The sequence below is a fragment of the Ictidomys tridecemlineatus genome, chromosome 4 (assembly GCF_052094955.1).
Source record: "Ictidomys tridecemlineatus isolate mIctTri1 chromosome 4, mIctTri1.hap1, whole genome shotgun sequence".
Classification (NCBI taxonomy): domain Eukaryota; kingdom Metazoa; phylum Chordata; class Mammalia; order Rodentia; family Sciuridae; genus Ictidomys; species Ictidomys tridecemlineatus.
The window spans coordinates 17,257,943-17,275,027 of record NC_135480.1 but is presented as its reverse complement, the minus strand read 5'-3'; the positions used below and the strand labels follow the sequence as shown (position 1 = coordinate 17,275,027).

The 17,085-nt window shown below is 34.9% G+C and overlaps 1 protein-coding gene and 1 pseudogene across 1 annotated transcript; one reads left to right on the top strand and one right to left on the bottom strand.

Moving 5' to 3' along the window:
• Positions 1-3,908: 3,908 nt before the first annotated feature.
• On the top strand, positions 3,909-4,970 carry LOC101963682 (olfactory receptor 4S2-like; annotated as a pseudogene).
• Positions 4,971-13,411: 8,441 nt separating this feature from the next.
• LOC101956534 (olfactory receptor 4S2) lies at positions 13,412-14,365 on the bottom strand. The gene has a single exon (XM_005341529.2). It carries the CDS (start codon positions 14,363-14,365, stop codon positions 13,412-13,414), a length of 954 nt encoding a protein of 317 aa, XP_005341586.2.
• Positions 14,366-17,085: the final 2,720 nt, after the last annotated feature.

Here is a 17,085-nt window from a genome sequence, read left to right as displayed (position 1 = left end):
TCCAGAAACTTTGAAAGCACACTTTACTAAACATTCTTGGAAGTGAGAATTCTAATCCCATAAAACCTTATTCAGAAAATAAAAGTGAAGATTAAATTCATTTAGTAAAAACAATCTTATCATCAAAAAATAATCTTATAATCAAAAGCAAATAAGAGTTTGAAATCCAATCTCATACATGAATATTGAAGTGAATCCTAAACACATTATTAGAAAAATTAATCTAGCAATATATGAATTCATCTAATCATAACTGATATTTGTTTATCAAGAATGCAAACTATTGTTTTTGTTAGTATGTTTATGTTATTATGTTCTCATATATAAAAAGCGAGAATTTATGTAATCATCTTTCAGAATTATATGTATATATACATGGCAGATGAACTTGTTATATTTGGTATACGTCATATAAAAATGAAGAAATAAGATAAAATTTAATGTTTAGCCATGAAAATATTCCACTTAACAAAAGCAAGTCAAGGACCTCTGTTATCATTTCTATTTAATTTAATATTGTGCTCCTGGTTTTAGTCAGTATATAATGATTAGAACTTCAATAATTAATGTATATATACACATATAATGTATATATATTTTAAATACATTATAAATATTAAATATACCATAAATAAAGCCATCTTTCAAAATTTACATGAATGTCTACACTAAAAAATTGTTGCACCTATAATCTCATAAACTTTCAAGGTTGAGGCAAGAGGATCACAAGTTTTAGGCCAGCCTTAGAAATTAAGTGAGGCCTTAAGCAACTTAGGGAGAATGTATCTCAAATTTTTTAAAGAAGAGGGGGTACTCAGAATGTAGTTCACTGACTAAGCACACTAAATTAAATACCCAATAACAACAACAACAACAACAAAAAATACCCTGCAGATAAAAGAAGCATTAAGAGATCATTTTATTTTATTATTTTATGTTTTTAGAACTATAATTAATAATAAAAGTCAAATTAATTTTTGTACACTAATAACCAGCAGAATGTAAATCTTTAAATAAAAGTAATTTTTTTTCATGGAAAATAAACATATTAGGTACTTGGGAATATTTCTCATAATTCACACAAAAAACTATACATTTGTTTGAAAAACATTACAGAAGACTTTGCAAAAATGGAGAGATGCTTGTTATTTAAAAAGCATTTCCTCCCAAACTAGTCTCTGAAATTACCATTAAGACTAATCAGTATTTCTGGTGGAACCCATTGACCATATCCTAAAATAGATGAGAAATATCAAATGCATGGCTATAGTGCAGAATGAAATGAGGAGGAACTGGCTGTGAAGAGTAGGAGGAATTTTAGAGTTGATGAAAGGAGAACATATGACCTTGAGGTGGCAATGATACATGTTGAGTTTTATTCAAGTCATTTCTGACAGATTTGCTTTGGAAGGCCAATTTCCTCCCAGCATGAGAGCATCCTCGGGCTACTGTGAGGGGACCAGCATTCAGAATGGGAGAAGAACAAGGGAACTATGAGGGAGTGAAGGATCAGAGAGGCTTACATGTCTAAATGATGTCACTCAGCAGGGAGGTGAGAGTCACTGGGTCAGGGAGTTTCAGGGGTCAGTAGCACTGGGGTCTTTACACCACAGAGCTTATCTTTCCCATGGCTGGCACATGTTGGGTATAATTTCATGGGTTATGCAAAGCATAATCTAATTTTAGTCTTTAATTATGGTCTTTAATTGTTGACCTGTTAACAGAGAACAAAACTATCTCTTTTGAGGAGTGCATGCTGCAAGTTTTCGGGGTACATTTCTTTGGTGGTACTGAGATCTTTATCCTCATAGTAATGGCTTATGATCCATTATTAAAATAATGGAATGGAATATGTAAAAAGGTAAGTATAGTGCTGATGAACTTTTTGACTAATCATTCTCAGCCAGCTGTGAGGAAAAAAAACAGTCAATTTACAGATGCCGTCTTTGGATCATTTGTATTAACATTGGCCTTTGAAGATAACATTATTTATTACATCTATACAAATTTATACTGTATCATAGTAGTATATGCAGGCTACAACATGAGTTACCTTCTGTCTTGTTACAATGATGTGCTGTGGTGTCATAAAGACTTCACATGATGTCATAATGCTATTATATTATTACCACTATAAGGATCATTAGTGTGTGACGCACAAGAGAAGGTGGACTTTGATGATTAGCAACTCTAATATACAGTCCTGACAAAACCTGTAACTGTTCAAAAGCAGAAAATCCCTGGGACAATAGTGCTGCAGAAAGGGTACCTAGAGCACCAGGTTCAACAGCAGTGGGAAGCAGTGAACTAGATAGATGTTGAATGGATGGGATTACAGAGGCATGGGATAATGACAGGAATCATTTATACCCATGGCTTGACTTTATTAAGAATCTAATAAACTCCTTTAGTCAAAAAAACTCCATATTCCCTTTTCTACCTAAACTGAAATTGGTCCCACGAGTGTGTCTGAAATTCCAACAGAGAAAATCCACTTAAATTAAATTAAATCTATTTAAATTAAACACCCATGATTTTCTAAACCCATAATAATTGTCTCTAAAGGAGAATTTCTTCCTGAACTATTGAGTTCACCTGAGGCCAGGAGAACTCAAATATTCTAGAAGGAGACTAAAAAATTGGAAGGTTATATGAGGGATGTAGACAATAAAGGGCAGAGTCTTTCCTCTGAATATTTTGTTGTTGTTCGTGTTATTGCTACATTTTTCACTTACTAGACAAATGTTAAAATACCAAGCCATAGTAAATTCTGGGGAATCCTCTATTGTTCTGAGTTTGAAGATAGAGAAATATCCTGAGACTTCACTTCCCCTCTTTCAAATCAAACAGGGCTCATTGTCTCCACAGACTTCTCTTACTTCTTTTTCTCTTTGTTTTCTATATTTATTCTAACCTAAAAGAGGAATAGAATATCAAGGTAGAGATTACTATCCCTATGGTGATAATGAAATTAAAAATCCATCCTTGCAAAAATGAGATAACAAAATCTCTATAATGGCAAGTGATTCACCCCATTCACAGAACCGTCATTTCAGAATCAGGTTTGTGTAACTGTCCTCTTTTTCCTACCACCAAATCCAGCACCTCTTCACTGTAGGAGCTTAGCTCAAACAGGGGCCATAAGTTCTTCAACAGAAATATCTGAGGGGATATTTCTTCAGTCACTGCACCCAAAATAATTGTTGACCTCTTAGCAGAGAATAAAACTATCTCTTTTGAGGGGTTCATGCTGCAAGTTTTCAGGGTGCATTTCTTTGGTGGTACTGAGATCTGCAGTATTGACATATCAGGAACCCCTGAGTGGAGATATTGACCAGCTACGGGACCATTTGGACATGTTTTCACTTCTATGATCCAAGTAAGGGAAACTTCATCAGATATAAAATTGGCACCATAACCGCAAACAGAGTTCTACCCAATATTCATAATATCTTAGATATATGATATATATATCTATAGATAACTGAATCTTTATCTATAAATATTAACATAAATATATTAAGATAAACACTTTTTTAAAAAAAATGTGTTTCTTTTAGATATACATGACAGAAGAGTTCATTTTGACATATTATACATACATGGAGTATAGCCCTTAATTAGATATGTGACTTTGTAAACATTTAGATGCAGTTTATCTCTCTGTAATTTGTTTCCTGATTTGACATGAATAAATTGAACATATTATAGAGGAAAAATTATCAGAATAGATATAATTTAACTATTTTACAGAAACATGCCAATCTGTAGTCAGTACTAATTTTTCCATTTTCAAATACTGTGATCATTCAGTTTATCCTGAGTTAGAAATAAATATTGATACTCTTTCTGATGTTTATTTACAGCTAGTATAGTTCTTTTGAAATTTCACCTGTTGGACTGATTCCATGGAAAAAATAGACAATGTAACTGGATTCATTTTCCAGGGACTTTTTCAGAACCGAGAAGTTGAAGAAGTCCCTCTCTCTCTCTCTCTCTCTCTCTCTCTCTCTCTCTCTCTCTCTCTCTCTTTTTATATATATATAGGAAAGGTAGCAGAATACAACAGTTACTAATAGGGCATCATCGTGTGAAGAAGTCTCTTTTGTGGCGTTCTCATTCTTCTACACAGTCATTCTTCTGGGAAACCTCGTCATCATGCTGACCATTTTCATGGGGAATCTTTTGAAAACACCTATGTATTTCTTCCTTAACTCCTTGTCATTTGTGGACATTTGTTTTTCTTCGGTCACTGCACCCAAAATGATTGCTACCTGTTAGCAGAGAACAAAACTATCTCTTTTGAGGGGTGCATGCTGCAAGTTTTTGGGGTGCATTTCTTTGGTGGTACTGAGATCTTTATCCTCATAGTAATGGCTTATGATCGTTATGTGGCCATCTGCAAACCCCTGCACTATATGACCATCATGGACAGGGAGAGATGCAGTAAAATATTGTTGGGGACCTGGGTAAGTGGATTCTTCCATTCTATTACCCAAGTGGCTCTGGTAGTCCATCTAACCTTTTGTGGACCCAGTGAGATTGATCACTACTTTTGTCATGTCCGTCCTATACTCAAACTTGCCTGCACAGACACCTATATTGTCAGTGCCATTGTGACAGCCAACAGTGGTACCATCACTCTGGGGAGTTTTGTATTTTTACTCATTTCCTACAGTGTCATTCTGGTGTCTCTGAGGAAGCAGTCAGCAGAAGGAAGGCGCAAAGCTCTGTCCCCCTGTGGTGCCCACATAGCAGTGGTCATCATCTTTTTTGGTCCTTGTGTGTTCACATACATGCACCCCAATGTTACCTTCTCAGAGGATAAGATGGTGGCTGTATTTTACACCATTATCACTCCCATGCTAAATCCTATGATTTATACCCTGAGAAATGCAGAAGTAAAAAATGCTATAAAGAAACTATGGGGAAGAAGGTGTTTTGGGCCAGTGGGAAATATTTGGGAGTAATAATTTAAACAAATGATCTTAAATTTTGTCAGTCTTGCTTATATAGAGTTCACAATGAACAAAATAATGACATAACTAGGTATTCCAGAGAAACAAATGACAGAAAAAACATTATTAAAAACTGGATTATCACTAATCATTACTCAATATTAATTTTGTTATTTCTTCATCAGATACTTTTCTAAAATATCAAGCCTGAGGAATATTTTTTAAGGTTTTTTAATCGTTGTAGATGCATAAAAATCCTTTATTTATTTATCTTTATGTGGTTCTGAGGATAGAACCCAGGGCCTCACATGTGTTTGGCAATGCTCTACCACTGAGCTACAACTCCAGCTGCAAAGCTGAAGAATTCTTAAGCACAGAATCTCAGCATCATTATCTTTTCCTTATTTTTACCCTTTGGTATTTTCTTTAAATGATTTAGAAACCTACTCTGAAATACTTGAGTTTGTTTACAGGGTTAAGACCTGTTCTGATATATATTAAGGTATTAATAGATACTTAAATTTTTAATAGATATCTGGAAAATATGACATCATAGCTAATGCATTTTTATAACAGTCCTACAAAATCACATTTCATTGCAGTAATCTTGGAGTGATTGCAGAGGTGTGAACATCCTATCAAAATAACAAAAAGTAAGCTTAAAGACAAAAGATAAGTTTTTATTCTCTGGCTTTAGTATTTATTTTCTTTTCTCAACCCTAAAGACACTGAATAAATACATCTCTTAGTTCATTAATTATAATATTTCATTAATGTTCTTCTTTTAACTATACTTTAGGCATAGTCTATAGCCAGCAGTACTTCTTAACATATAGTGACTCCTGGGAAAGCTAGAGAGACAATAACAACAGATCCAAGCCTGACAACATAGACAACTCTGACAAAATTAACAGGTTGAATAAAATTTGTTGAAATGCATGTTTTGGAAATCATAGTTTCTACAAAGTTTGAAAATCATAGTTTCTTCAAAGTTTAAATTCAATCAAAATTTTTTCAGCTTTACTGAATCAATTTATTTATTTATTTATGTGTGTTTGACTGGACTCTCTTACTCTATTTCCACCTGTGTGTTCTAGAAAGACTTATACTGGACTAATACTTTCTTTTTGTGCTCAATTCTTGTGCTCTGATGATAGATTTCTCTTTCCCCATTAGCCATCATTACCTAGAAATAGGTTCGTTTGTTTATTTATTTATTTATTTATTGTAGTGAATACGTGTATCTCTGATTGTCTCTCTGTTTCACTGTGACATCCACCAGTCTGACCCTGCTTCTCCATACATTTCTGTTAATGGTTGAAGGAGGGGGTGGAACTATGGATCATGGGAAGCATCATAGTGCTTAAGAGTGATACCTGATGTTGGCTTACTTATGGAATTAAAAACAGACATATAGAAGTCTGGAGATAAAAGTTATAATACATTTATAAACCATGCCCTAGAACCATAACAAATCCATCATTATAGTCCCAGTTTAGACATTGCATGCAATAGGTCTCTATGTCCCCTAGATCAAGTAATCAAGGTAGGCTGGTAATTAAAATCACTTTGCCATTTTCTGAACCCATAAGCTAGGATTGTGAGTTTTACAAATATCTGTGTTTTAAATAATCTTCTCTAGTAGTTTTCATATTGTTGATAGAACATCTGAATACTTGTACTTGAAAATCTGGGATGTTCTTAGAATCAGGGAATTTAGACCATCCCCAGTGTTGAGAAGTATGAGCAACAGCATTTTATTCAATTAACACACAAGCGTAGCATTCACTGCCAGCCTGGTGTTATTATACCATTGCTAAAAAAATATGGCCAATTATGACTTTTGTGGTAAACTTCTGATGAAAATATATGCCAAACATTCTCATTTTCCAGAAAAATAGCATTTAGTATTGAAAATAAAAACAGAAATATTTCTCCCTCTATCTAATAGCTAATAGTTATATTTCTCTCTCTGAAACAGCATAAGCAAGTGTAAATACATGTTTGAACAGTGCTGGATGGGTTATATAAACACATTCCATGTTTCTTCATATTTCATGCCTTTTTTCATATAAGCATGCCTATGAAACTAATACATTTATCACATTTAAGTGTCTCCATAATTAAAATACATTGTGGTTTCTGAATGAGAATTCCTTAATATTTCAGTGTTTTTCAGTGTTTTTACATCTAGTTCTTGTATGTTTTTGTATGCAGCAAATATGATTTAACCAGCAGAGGAAGATGACTATGATATTTATCCATGGGGAAAAAAGGTACCCGAAGTATTACTGGTCCAACATAAAGTCTTAAATTAAACCCAGTCAGTGTCAGCCTAGGTCTTCTGAACTCCAGTAAGCTGGAGTTCCTAGTGTTCACATGAAACAAAATTAAATACTGTTTGTGCAAACCATGAATGTTAGGGTGGACATGTACGCATTGTCATTTAGTCTGCAGATCTAAGGAAAGTAGTGGCAAATATAGAAGGGGAGGTAGAGGCATGTGCTTGAATTAATAACAATTGTAATAGATTTACTATATGGTACTTTGAAAGAAGCAGTGTAAAAGGTCAGGTTGCAGAGACTGGACATAAAGGAGAGCATATTATATGTGTGATTTCTATGACGGAAAAGCACAAAATACCTACGTATAAAATAACCAATCTCTTCCCACTATTTCTCTGATGGAGCATTGGTAAGAAAGGCAATTGTAATGCCTTCCATGCTTGGATCAACTCCCTTTCACCCTCTTTTTTGTTAAAATTGAGAATGAGTATTAACAAAAGATAAATTTAAGCCATATTAAAGTAGATTTCTGAGAGAGAAAAAATGGCAAATTTTTCACAATAAGTAAATTTAATTTTGTAGTGAAAGATGTAGCCTACATACACACCAACACTAGGCTATCAAAAGTAATCAACAGAATCAGGTACTTGTCTTCACCCTCAGTTTTTTCATTTGGATAATCTCACAAAAACAAATCGTCATCAGACTGACATTAAAACAGAAGCTGACTTCATTTTAATATAGTTCTTTTATTTTTTACCTCCTCCCATTATTCAAATTTTCTAATTTTTTGGGCAGGACACATGTCTGGGTCTGTGTGTGTGTGTGTATGTGTGTGTGTGTGTGTGTGTGTATGTGTGTGTGGTACTGGAGATTGAACTAGGGGCACTTAACCACTGATTTGTATCCTCAGCCCTTTTTAATTTTTATTTTGAAACAGCATCTTTCTAAGTTGCTGAGACTTACTTTGATTTGCAATTCTCATGTTTCAGCCTCTTGAGTTGTTGGGATTATAGGCATGTGCCACAACACCTGGCCATGTCTGGGTCTTTTTGTGTGAAGAAATATTATTACTGAAATCTTCATCACCCTGTGGCTGTGCACTCCTTGCTACCCTAACACTTTGGTTTCTGGTGCACACAGACAATAATACCTTGAGTAGATTCAATTCAATTAGTGAAAATCATGATACAGGTGATAGAACAACAGAAAATGTCAGTTCTTTGTCTCTTGTACTTGAAAATTTGTGATTTTTCCTACACCCTCCATGGAAATGAGGTCAAGGGATACAAAATTTCAATGAACATGAGGAGAAAGTTCAGGAGACCCTTTGTATAACATGGTGACTACATGTGATAACAACATTGTATTCTGGGAAAGACTAAGACTAAGGACATCTATTTGATGTTCTCACTTTGAAATAAGAGCTTTCATAAGTACAATATAAATGGTATAATCATATTACATTAACTTTAAAGGCATTATTAATAAAGAATTAAAACACATACTAAGTGCATATTTTTCTATTGTTTTATTTACTGTAGTTCAGATCTCAAAATGTGAGTGTTTAGGACCTCTTGATTTCCACAAGAGGGGTCTCATCAAGATAACAATTTCCTAGACAAGGACAGGACCACCAAACTATGATCCTTTATAATGGCCATTTTTAAATACTGTGATGTCAATTATGTCTAGGTTCTTTCAAGATAGAATATGTTCTAGAATTTAAGATCTGAGAGAGATCTAGAGGTCATTTGAACAAGGCTTTTGTATGTAAGTTCAGAGAAATTAAAAAATGTAGATTTACTTTTCTAAATATATGTGCCAATTAATTGAATGGTATTAGCATGGGAAGTTTGAATTCTTCAAATCTTTGTGATTAATTTTATTTCTAAAATTCCTTGCAAAATACGGTTTATCTTCTGACTTTTTCTTGTTGGTGATGCAGGAGCTCCTGTAATTAAAAATAAATTGTAAGTCTTCTTCTATTTATATGATTGGAAATTGGAGAGATAATCATAGTAAGACACACAGAACATGCTCTGGGGAAGTTTTATACCAAATATCAAAGTCTATATAAAGGCATGAAGAATGCCTTGGGGGGAGCGTGGAGGCAAGACAAGCCGAAGTCTTCCCCAGTGCTGACCTCATCTGAAGGATTATGATACAATGTTAGGTCTCTTTTTATATGTAATAAGTGGCTTATGATATCCAACAGTCTTCAAGTGTCTGGGAATCTCCTCCTCCAACCCCAAGTACCACCATTTTTCTCAATGAAATATTCTCGACCCTTTTTTCTTCCCTCAAGTGAACACTTGTGTCTACATATGAACTGTGCTAACACCCAGTTCTAAGTTCCAAACAGATAGATGCTCAGGGAGACTGGCCCCCATCAGAAAGACTTCTACTTCTGTGACATGGTCCCCTTGCTGAAGCTATCCTAAGATAACATGAGGCTCCTGCACATGACAATCATTACCACCCCAGGGAATATGTCCCTTTTGAACTTTGTTGCCTTTGTAATTTCTTACATCATCACCCTGTTCACCTTGTGGACCTGCTCCTCCAAGTGCCACCTCATAGCCTCTCCACTTGTGGCTCAGACATCCCTGTAGTTTCCACTGTGGTTGTCCCTCTTCTACACTTTTGTCAGGATTGATTCTGTCAGTGATGGCACAGTGTTTGCTCTGTTGACACTATGATTTCCCACTTGCTCAGCCTCCTCATTTACGCACTGAGAAGCACAGGCATTAAAAAGGCCCTGAGGAGAGTGTGGGGCCCAGACAAAGAAAGTTATTGAAGCCTCTCGTGTTGGTGCCCTTTGCCTGATCTTGTTCCCTACTCAGAATCAATATCAGTAAATCCAGCAGGTGCTAAGGTGGGATGTGCTGTCACCCACAGTTGCAAGCCTGGAAGAGAGAAGACCCCTGGCCACTCTCTTTCATTTGCTTTGCCTCCCTGAGATTTCACACAAGAGAAGTTGATCACATGACCTCCTGGTCCCTCATAGCTCTGACATTCTTCAACTTATTCTGTTCTTCCTGAGTCCACACATATGGGCATCATCAGGGCAAAATATACAAACTGTAGTTATGTCCTGCCTTAGAAATAAATACCTTGACTGAAAAACCTACACCTCTACAGCACAGGTTCTTCCTGTCACTCCCATTTTCAGAGCTGAGCCTGAACTGGAGGCATGAACTATTTCAAGGTCACCAAATTGAAACAGGCCTTATCCAACCATTGGATTCTGACTGGGAGTTCCTAAACCCAGGCTTCCTTTCTTAATGGCTCCAAGGTCACTCAGTTTACACAGGGCTCATGGAGGTGCTAACTACTTTCATTCATTTCTTTTCATTGAAGTAAAGAAAAATGAAACTAATTAAAAAAATGTATGTGTTGTATATTGTAGATTTTCAATAAAAAATGTGTTTCTAAATATGTACAATGTGATATAAGTATATCACTTGCATTTTAGTATTAGGAGTTGCTGTAATTAATTATCAGTACCCTATTGGTGGTGTATTTCAGTAATTAGAACTTTGAAATTTGAAGATGATCATATATTTGCTTCAAACTTTCAAATTTATCACTGACTATATTATATCCTCTTTTTTCCCCACATTTTCTTTGGTGCACTGTAGTTGTATAGAAAAATGGAATTCATTGTTAAATATTCATACATGCACAAAATATAACAATGCAATTTGGCCAACATTACTCCATAGTATTTACCCCACACACCCACACACACAACTGTCATCCCTTGGTTCCTTTCCTTCATTGATTTCTCTTGAATTTTTAGGGGATCCACCCCTCCCTTTCTTTCCCCTTTTCTTCTCTTGCTTCTATATATGAGAGAAAACCTACAACCCTTCACTGTTTGAATTTAACCTGTTTCACTTAGGATAATTGTCTCTAGTTCTATCCATCTTCTTGTAGATTCCATAATTTCATTTATCCTGTGGCTGAACAAAATTCTATGGTGTTTATGTACCACATTTTCTTTATCCATTCATCCATTGATGGATATCTAGGCTGGTCCCCTAGTCTGTCTACTGTGAATTAGGCTGCTATAAACATGTGTATGCATGTATCACTGTAGTAAGATGACTTTACTTCTTTGGGATAAATACCAAGTAGTTATATACTCATTTTTTTTTTAAAAAAAAAAAACTTTAGAAGTGTTCAAAAGTATCCTTCTGGTAAATGTACAGCATGGAAAATTTCCCAACCTGTGTAATGCTCTGAAATCAGAAAAAAAAAATGTAGATTAAAAAAACAGATATTACTGAGGTACTTTACATTACATTACATTTGTTAATCTTTACATAAAACATGCAAATAGCACTGAAATTTTTATTATACCTTTTAAACTATTCAAATTCATGTTCCCTCCACAAGTGGATGTTCTGGTTCTGGATTAAGAATTGGAAAGAGTCTTAGTTTTCATGATTCTTGCTGAACTCATTCCCAGGAAACACTACAAAACCTCGGATTCCTCCAACAGGGACTAACTCAGGAATATTCATAAACAGTTTCACTTTATGAAGTAGCTGGTGAAAACTTGAATACTCTATCATTGTTGTACTTATTAATCTCTGTGAATCAAAAACATGGCACCTACTACCTTCCAAGCAACATCAGACAATCAATTATTTAGTAAAGACATAAAACAAAGAGTATTGTGGAGAGAGGTTACCAAATGCATGATATTTATTTATTATATGGTTTTGCAAGCTCAGCTCCATTTTTGCTCTCTGGACAGCATAACACATGGGGACACATATTCACAAGACCTGTTTGCATTGTATCAACTGGAGAGAACACTTAAATTCTAGGAATATGAACAATTATAAAATCCCAGCTCCTTGAATTGTTTCCTGACATGGCATTGACTGCAAGGAAAATAACAGGGAAAGTTGTTTATATTGTAGATTCTTGTAGACCCTTAACCTGTGCCTAAATGACAAGAGTCTCTTTTACAGTTTCCATTTGTGCATGAAAAAAAATTCTCTCAAGATAATTATCATGAATTTGTAAAACATTGACTGAGTCCTTTTGAAATTTAAGAACACAGAGGCACACAGAGACCCAGCAAATGAATATCTAAAGTGGTAAAAGCAACACGAATTTGTATTGTTCAAGCACAATGCCTAAACATGTTTTTAATTTCAAATTTGGAATCTTGTGGATTTCTAAACGTTTTTTTCTCTACCTTTATATCTGTGTATGCATCAACTCTGTATGTCATTTTTAAGTACTATTGTCCTTTCCATTAGTAATGTTCATATTCCACACTCAGCCACAGACACAAACCCAAGAATAGGCAGTAGCATGGATATTCGATGTCAGGAAAAGACAGTGAAACAGTGGCAGAGGCAATCAGCGCCAAGTACATTCACTAAATAAAAATAAATTTTAGGCTGTGGCTTATGGTGAAGGAAAGGGAGATGAGTCATCAGAGCAAAATTAATTCAAACAAGAAAGAAACAATTTTCCAATGAAAATACTACTGAGACGTTGCAGTTGAAAGGGGGACTCTTATAGTTGAATCAATCCAATCTTCTTATTGTTTGGGTACAATGAGCACCGTAGTACAGAGAAGATTTTTGCAAAGACCAAATGATGAAAATTAATCTTTTTTTCTTTTTCCAGCTTGGGTGTTATCTCTTTGACATTCTCCAAACACTTCCACTCTCAGTCCAGGCTTACTAGGTTTAGTTTTCTCCATCTTTTGGAGAATTTAAATTAGTAAACTGAGCTTATGTATTCTACAATCCTTGCAATATGTACATATGAGAGCTTAATATGCACCAATCAGAGTTTAAAACAATAGAAACATCTTTAATAATACTTCTTAGCATATTCCATTATTAAAACACAAAAATATGAAATGGAAAAGAAAATAATGATTCTAAACATAATCCTGCTTAAGATTCTTAGGAATACTTTATCATACAGATTTAGGGAAATTACCTGATTACAATGTAAGTACGAAAATATGGATCATACTTTTCCTCTGTAAAATATGTAATTCTTTCATTTGTTCATACCTCAAATCCTGTGAGTTTGTTCTGATGATCTTCACTGTACAGAGGAGTTAATCAGAGTGGAGAAAAGTTAAGATAACTGATAAGACCACTGGGCTTTAATTAATACTTCCAACTATTTGCTATTGGTCCAAACCAACTTCTTGCCCCAAAGTTTCTTCATAGCATTTTTTACTTCTGCATTTCTCAGTGTATAAATTAGAGGATTCAACATTGGAGTAATAATGGTGTAAAATACAGCCACCATCTTATCTTCTGAGAAGGTAGTGTCAGGCCTCATGTACATAAAAGTACAGGGACCAAAAAAGATGATGACCACTGCAATGTGGGAGCCACAGGTGGACAGAGCTTTGCGTCTTCCTTCTGCGGACTGCTTCCTCAGAGACACCAGAATAACACTGTAGGAGATGAGCAAGATTACAAAGCTCCCCAGAGCAATGGTACCGCTGTTGGCTGTCACAACAACACCAACAATATAGGTGTCTGTGCAGGCAAGTTTCAGCACAGGGTGGACATCACAGAAGTAGTGATCAATCTCATTGGGCCCACAAAAGGGTAATTGGACTACCAGAGCCACTTGGATAATGGAGTGTATGAACCCACCTATCCATGTCCCCAGCAACATTTTATTGCACCTCTCCCTGTCCATGATGGTCATATAGTGCAGGGGTTTGCAGATGGCCACATAACGATCATAGGCCATTACAGTAAGGATGAAGATCTCAGTACAACCAAAGAAATGCACTCCAAAGAGTTGCAGCATGCACCCCACATAAGAGATAGTTTTTTTCTTTGCTAACAGATCAACAATCATCTTGGGTGCAGTGACAGAAGAATAACAAATGTCTACAAAAGACAAAAAGTTGAGAAAGAAATACATAGGAGACTTGAGCAGGTTGCCTGTGCAAACTGTCAGCATGATGAGGAGGTTTCCCAGAAGAATGACTGCATAGAAGAATGAGAACAGCACAAAGCAGACTTCCTCAACTTCTGGGTTCTGGGAAAGGCCCCAGAAGATGAATTCAGTTACATTGTTTATTTTTTCCATGGGATGAGTCCATGAGGCCATGTTCCCCAGAGACAAATTACCTGAAGGACACATGGAAAGTACCATCAGCATTTATTTCTAACTCTGAACAAATAGATATTTCTAGTACTTGATAATAGAAAAAATGGGTAGTTACTACTGATTAGTAAACACATGTGAAAATGAATTGCATCTTTTCCATTATCTTACCTCTATATTATATCCATTTTCTTCATTTCAGATGAAGAAACAATGTCCAGAGAGATAATTTAAATCCCCTGAGTCTCACTTGTTACCAGGTATATTTCCTCCTTCACTATTTATTAAGGTTTCTTTACAAATTGTTTTTATTTCTTTTACTTGTTATTGATGCATATTATTTATACAGAATTGTGAGATTCATTGTGGCATATGTGTATTTACATGAAAATGTAATTTGATCAAAATAGTTTTTATTTTTCATAAAGCACTATAATTTTGAAACAATTTCTGTTTGAGGAAATAGTAATGTTTGTATACAAAAAATAGTTTTTCTTTATTTTTGATGTATAAGTAAAAACATGTCCTCACTTTCCTTGCTGAGTATTTCCATGCCTATTCACAATATCCACTCATGAATCCTCAAATACTTGAGCCTAGTAACTTCCACAGGTTCTCCTCCTTATGAACATGGATCTTGTCTAAATGACTTCATAGTCCCTTATTTGGCTGCAAGCTCCAGATGTGGTGTGAATAAATAGAAAGAGAATCAAAACCATGCAAATTAGACTCTGAAGTGAGGCTGTTGTAACATAGATACATCATCTAACTTCCCAGAGAATCCATTATCTCATTTGTGAAACGACAGTGTTCCAGTCTCACTATCCGTTTTCATGATAGCACTTATTTCTACTACGAAATTAAATCACTTCTATAATCATGGATTAGCCAAAACACCATTTCTCTCTTAACGGATTCAAAGTAAAAGTAAAAATTTTAAAAAAGAAAAGAAAAAGGCTGCATTCAGTTCACATTATTTTGTGCGTATCCTTCTGATATTTCCAGTTTTATGGTAGTTTCATTAGCTCTCCCAGTTTTGGAGAATTCGATATTTCACAAGTGATTACCATTGAAAGATAATTAAAATTAAGAACAGGGGAAAGTATGATTGAAATAGATGTACATTCAGTAGTGGAATTCCAGACACTCTAGTAGAGATTACTGATATGTTTTAGTGGAGACATGTATGTGGAATAATTGTAAAGGGGTTTTCTAGATTCTTCCTCAAATCAGGCTGAGCACATAAATGCTTTCTGTCTTTCCAGACTGTGCTACTGAGAACACAGCCCTTCAGATCCACTGAGTTCAGTGTTCATGATTTCTGAGCTCTATGCTGAGAGCCCACTCATTGCCTCTATTGTGCTTGGTACTTCCAGCTTTGGGGAAATTGCAGGTCAGTGTACCATCAAGTTTGTGTGCTGGATTTGGTGAGTTCTGCCTTCTCTGGGGCATTACAAAATGCTGATGGTAATAACAGCAATGGTAATAGCAACAGCATAATTCAGATTTGTGATAAAGCACATTCCCTACTATGTTCATACTCCTTTAGTTTGTCTACTGATTTTAAAAACAGCCTTTTCTACAGTGAGAATTTACATCATAACAGTCTTGGCAAATATCACCTACATTGGTTGGTTCTCCAAACCAGGAACAAGCTGAAGAACTAACCTTCTACTATCCAAAACACAAGGTCCTAGAGGAAATCTTCTCTCTCCTTAAACCAAACCACATCTCAATGATGCAGTCCTCAACTTGCTGAGTATTTGAAACCTGACACCACAGTATCCTTTGCAATGATTGATATTTTTCTATTAGTGACACTCATGACACCCTATCTCACAGTCATGTATAGAAAACATTTTATCTTATCATCTTAATAATTTCATTCTTCATTTACTTCAGGAAGCCGTGTATTGCAATTTTATTATAAATATACAAAATCTAGCAATTTAAATGAACTACCCTTTCCAACAAACATTCTGTATTCATTTTAAAAGAAAAAGTCTCACCTGTATTTTCCAGTGCTTGAATTTGCTTTATTTTTCTGTCTCCTCCTTAGATAACATGGGTACACCAGATCAAATTAAAAGAAGAGTGATTCCTGAAAAATTGCTTTGTAAATGGTTATCACTAGAGAATCGCAGATACCTTAAATTCAAAAGCTGGTAGAAGTCAGTCTTTGTTTTTCCTGGTTCTCTTACCTACTTAAACCTGCAGTTTCATAGTAACTTTGACAATAAATTCTCTTTTTTATCTACTTCTTATAGGGTCTCCTTAAAAAGAATGCAGCAAATGATAATGACCTTGGGGAAAGCTTTTCCCCAAAGTCTTCCTCCATAGTCAAAAACAAATTACAGAACTAACAATGAACTTTAATTTCCAGGTTTCTGTAATTAAAAAATAAATAAATAAATAAATAAAAAACACAAGAAGTCAGTCAATTATGAGATCATAATGCCAACTCAAAGCATAATGCTAACTGAAAGCAAGTTGGCAAACAATTTTTTTTTTATAATTTTACAGTTTTTTCTTTGGGTCCATGTGGTTCAATGTGTGGATTAAATAGTACACACTTAATATATCAAAATATATGTTATTGATAAAACTCTAAATGATCTACATTTTTTTTCTTTTTTATAAATTTGTTCTAAGAAAATTTTGTTCTAGTTAGTTATACCTGACAGTAGAATGTATTTTGACACATTGAATACAAAGGGAGCATA

Coding starts and splice junctions, on each gene's coding strand:
- LOC101956534 (XM_005341529.2), bottom strand. CDS start 14,365: ATGGCCTCATGGACTCATCCCATGGAAAAAATAAACAATGTAACTGAA.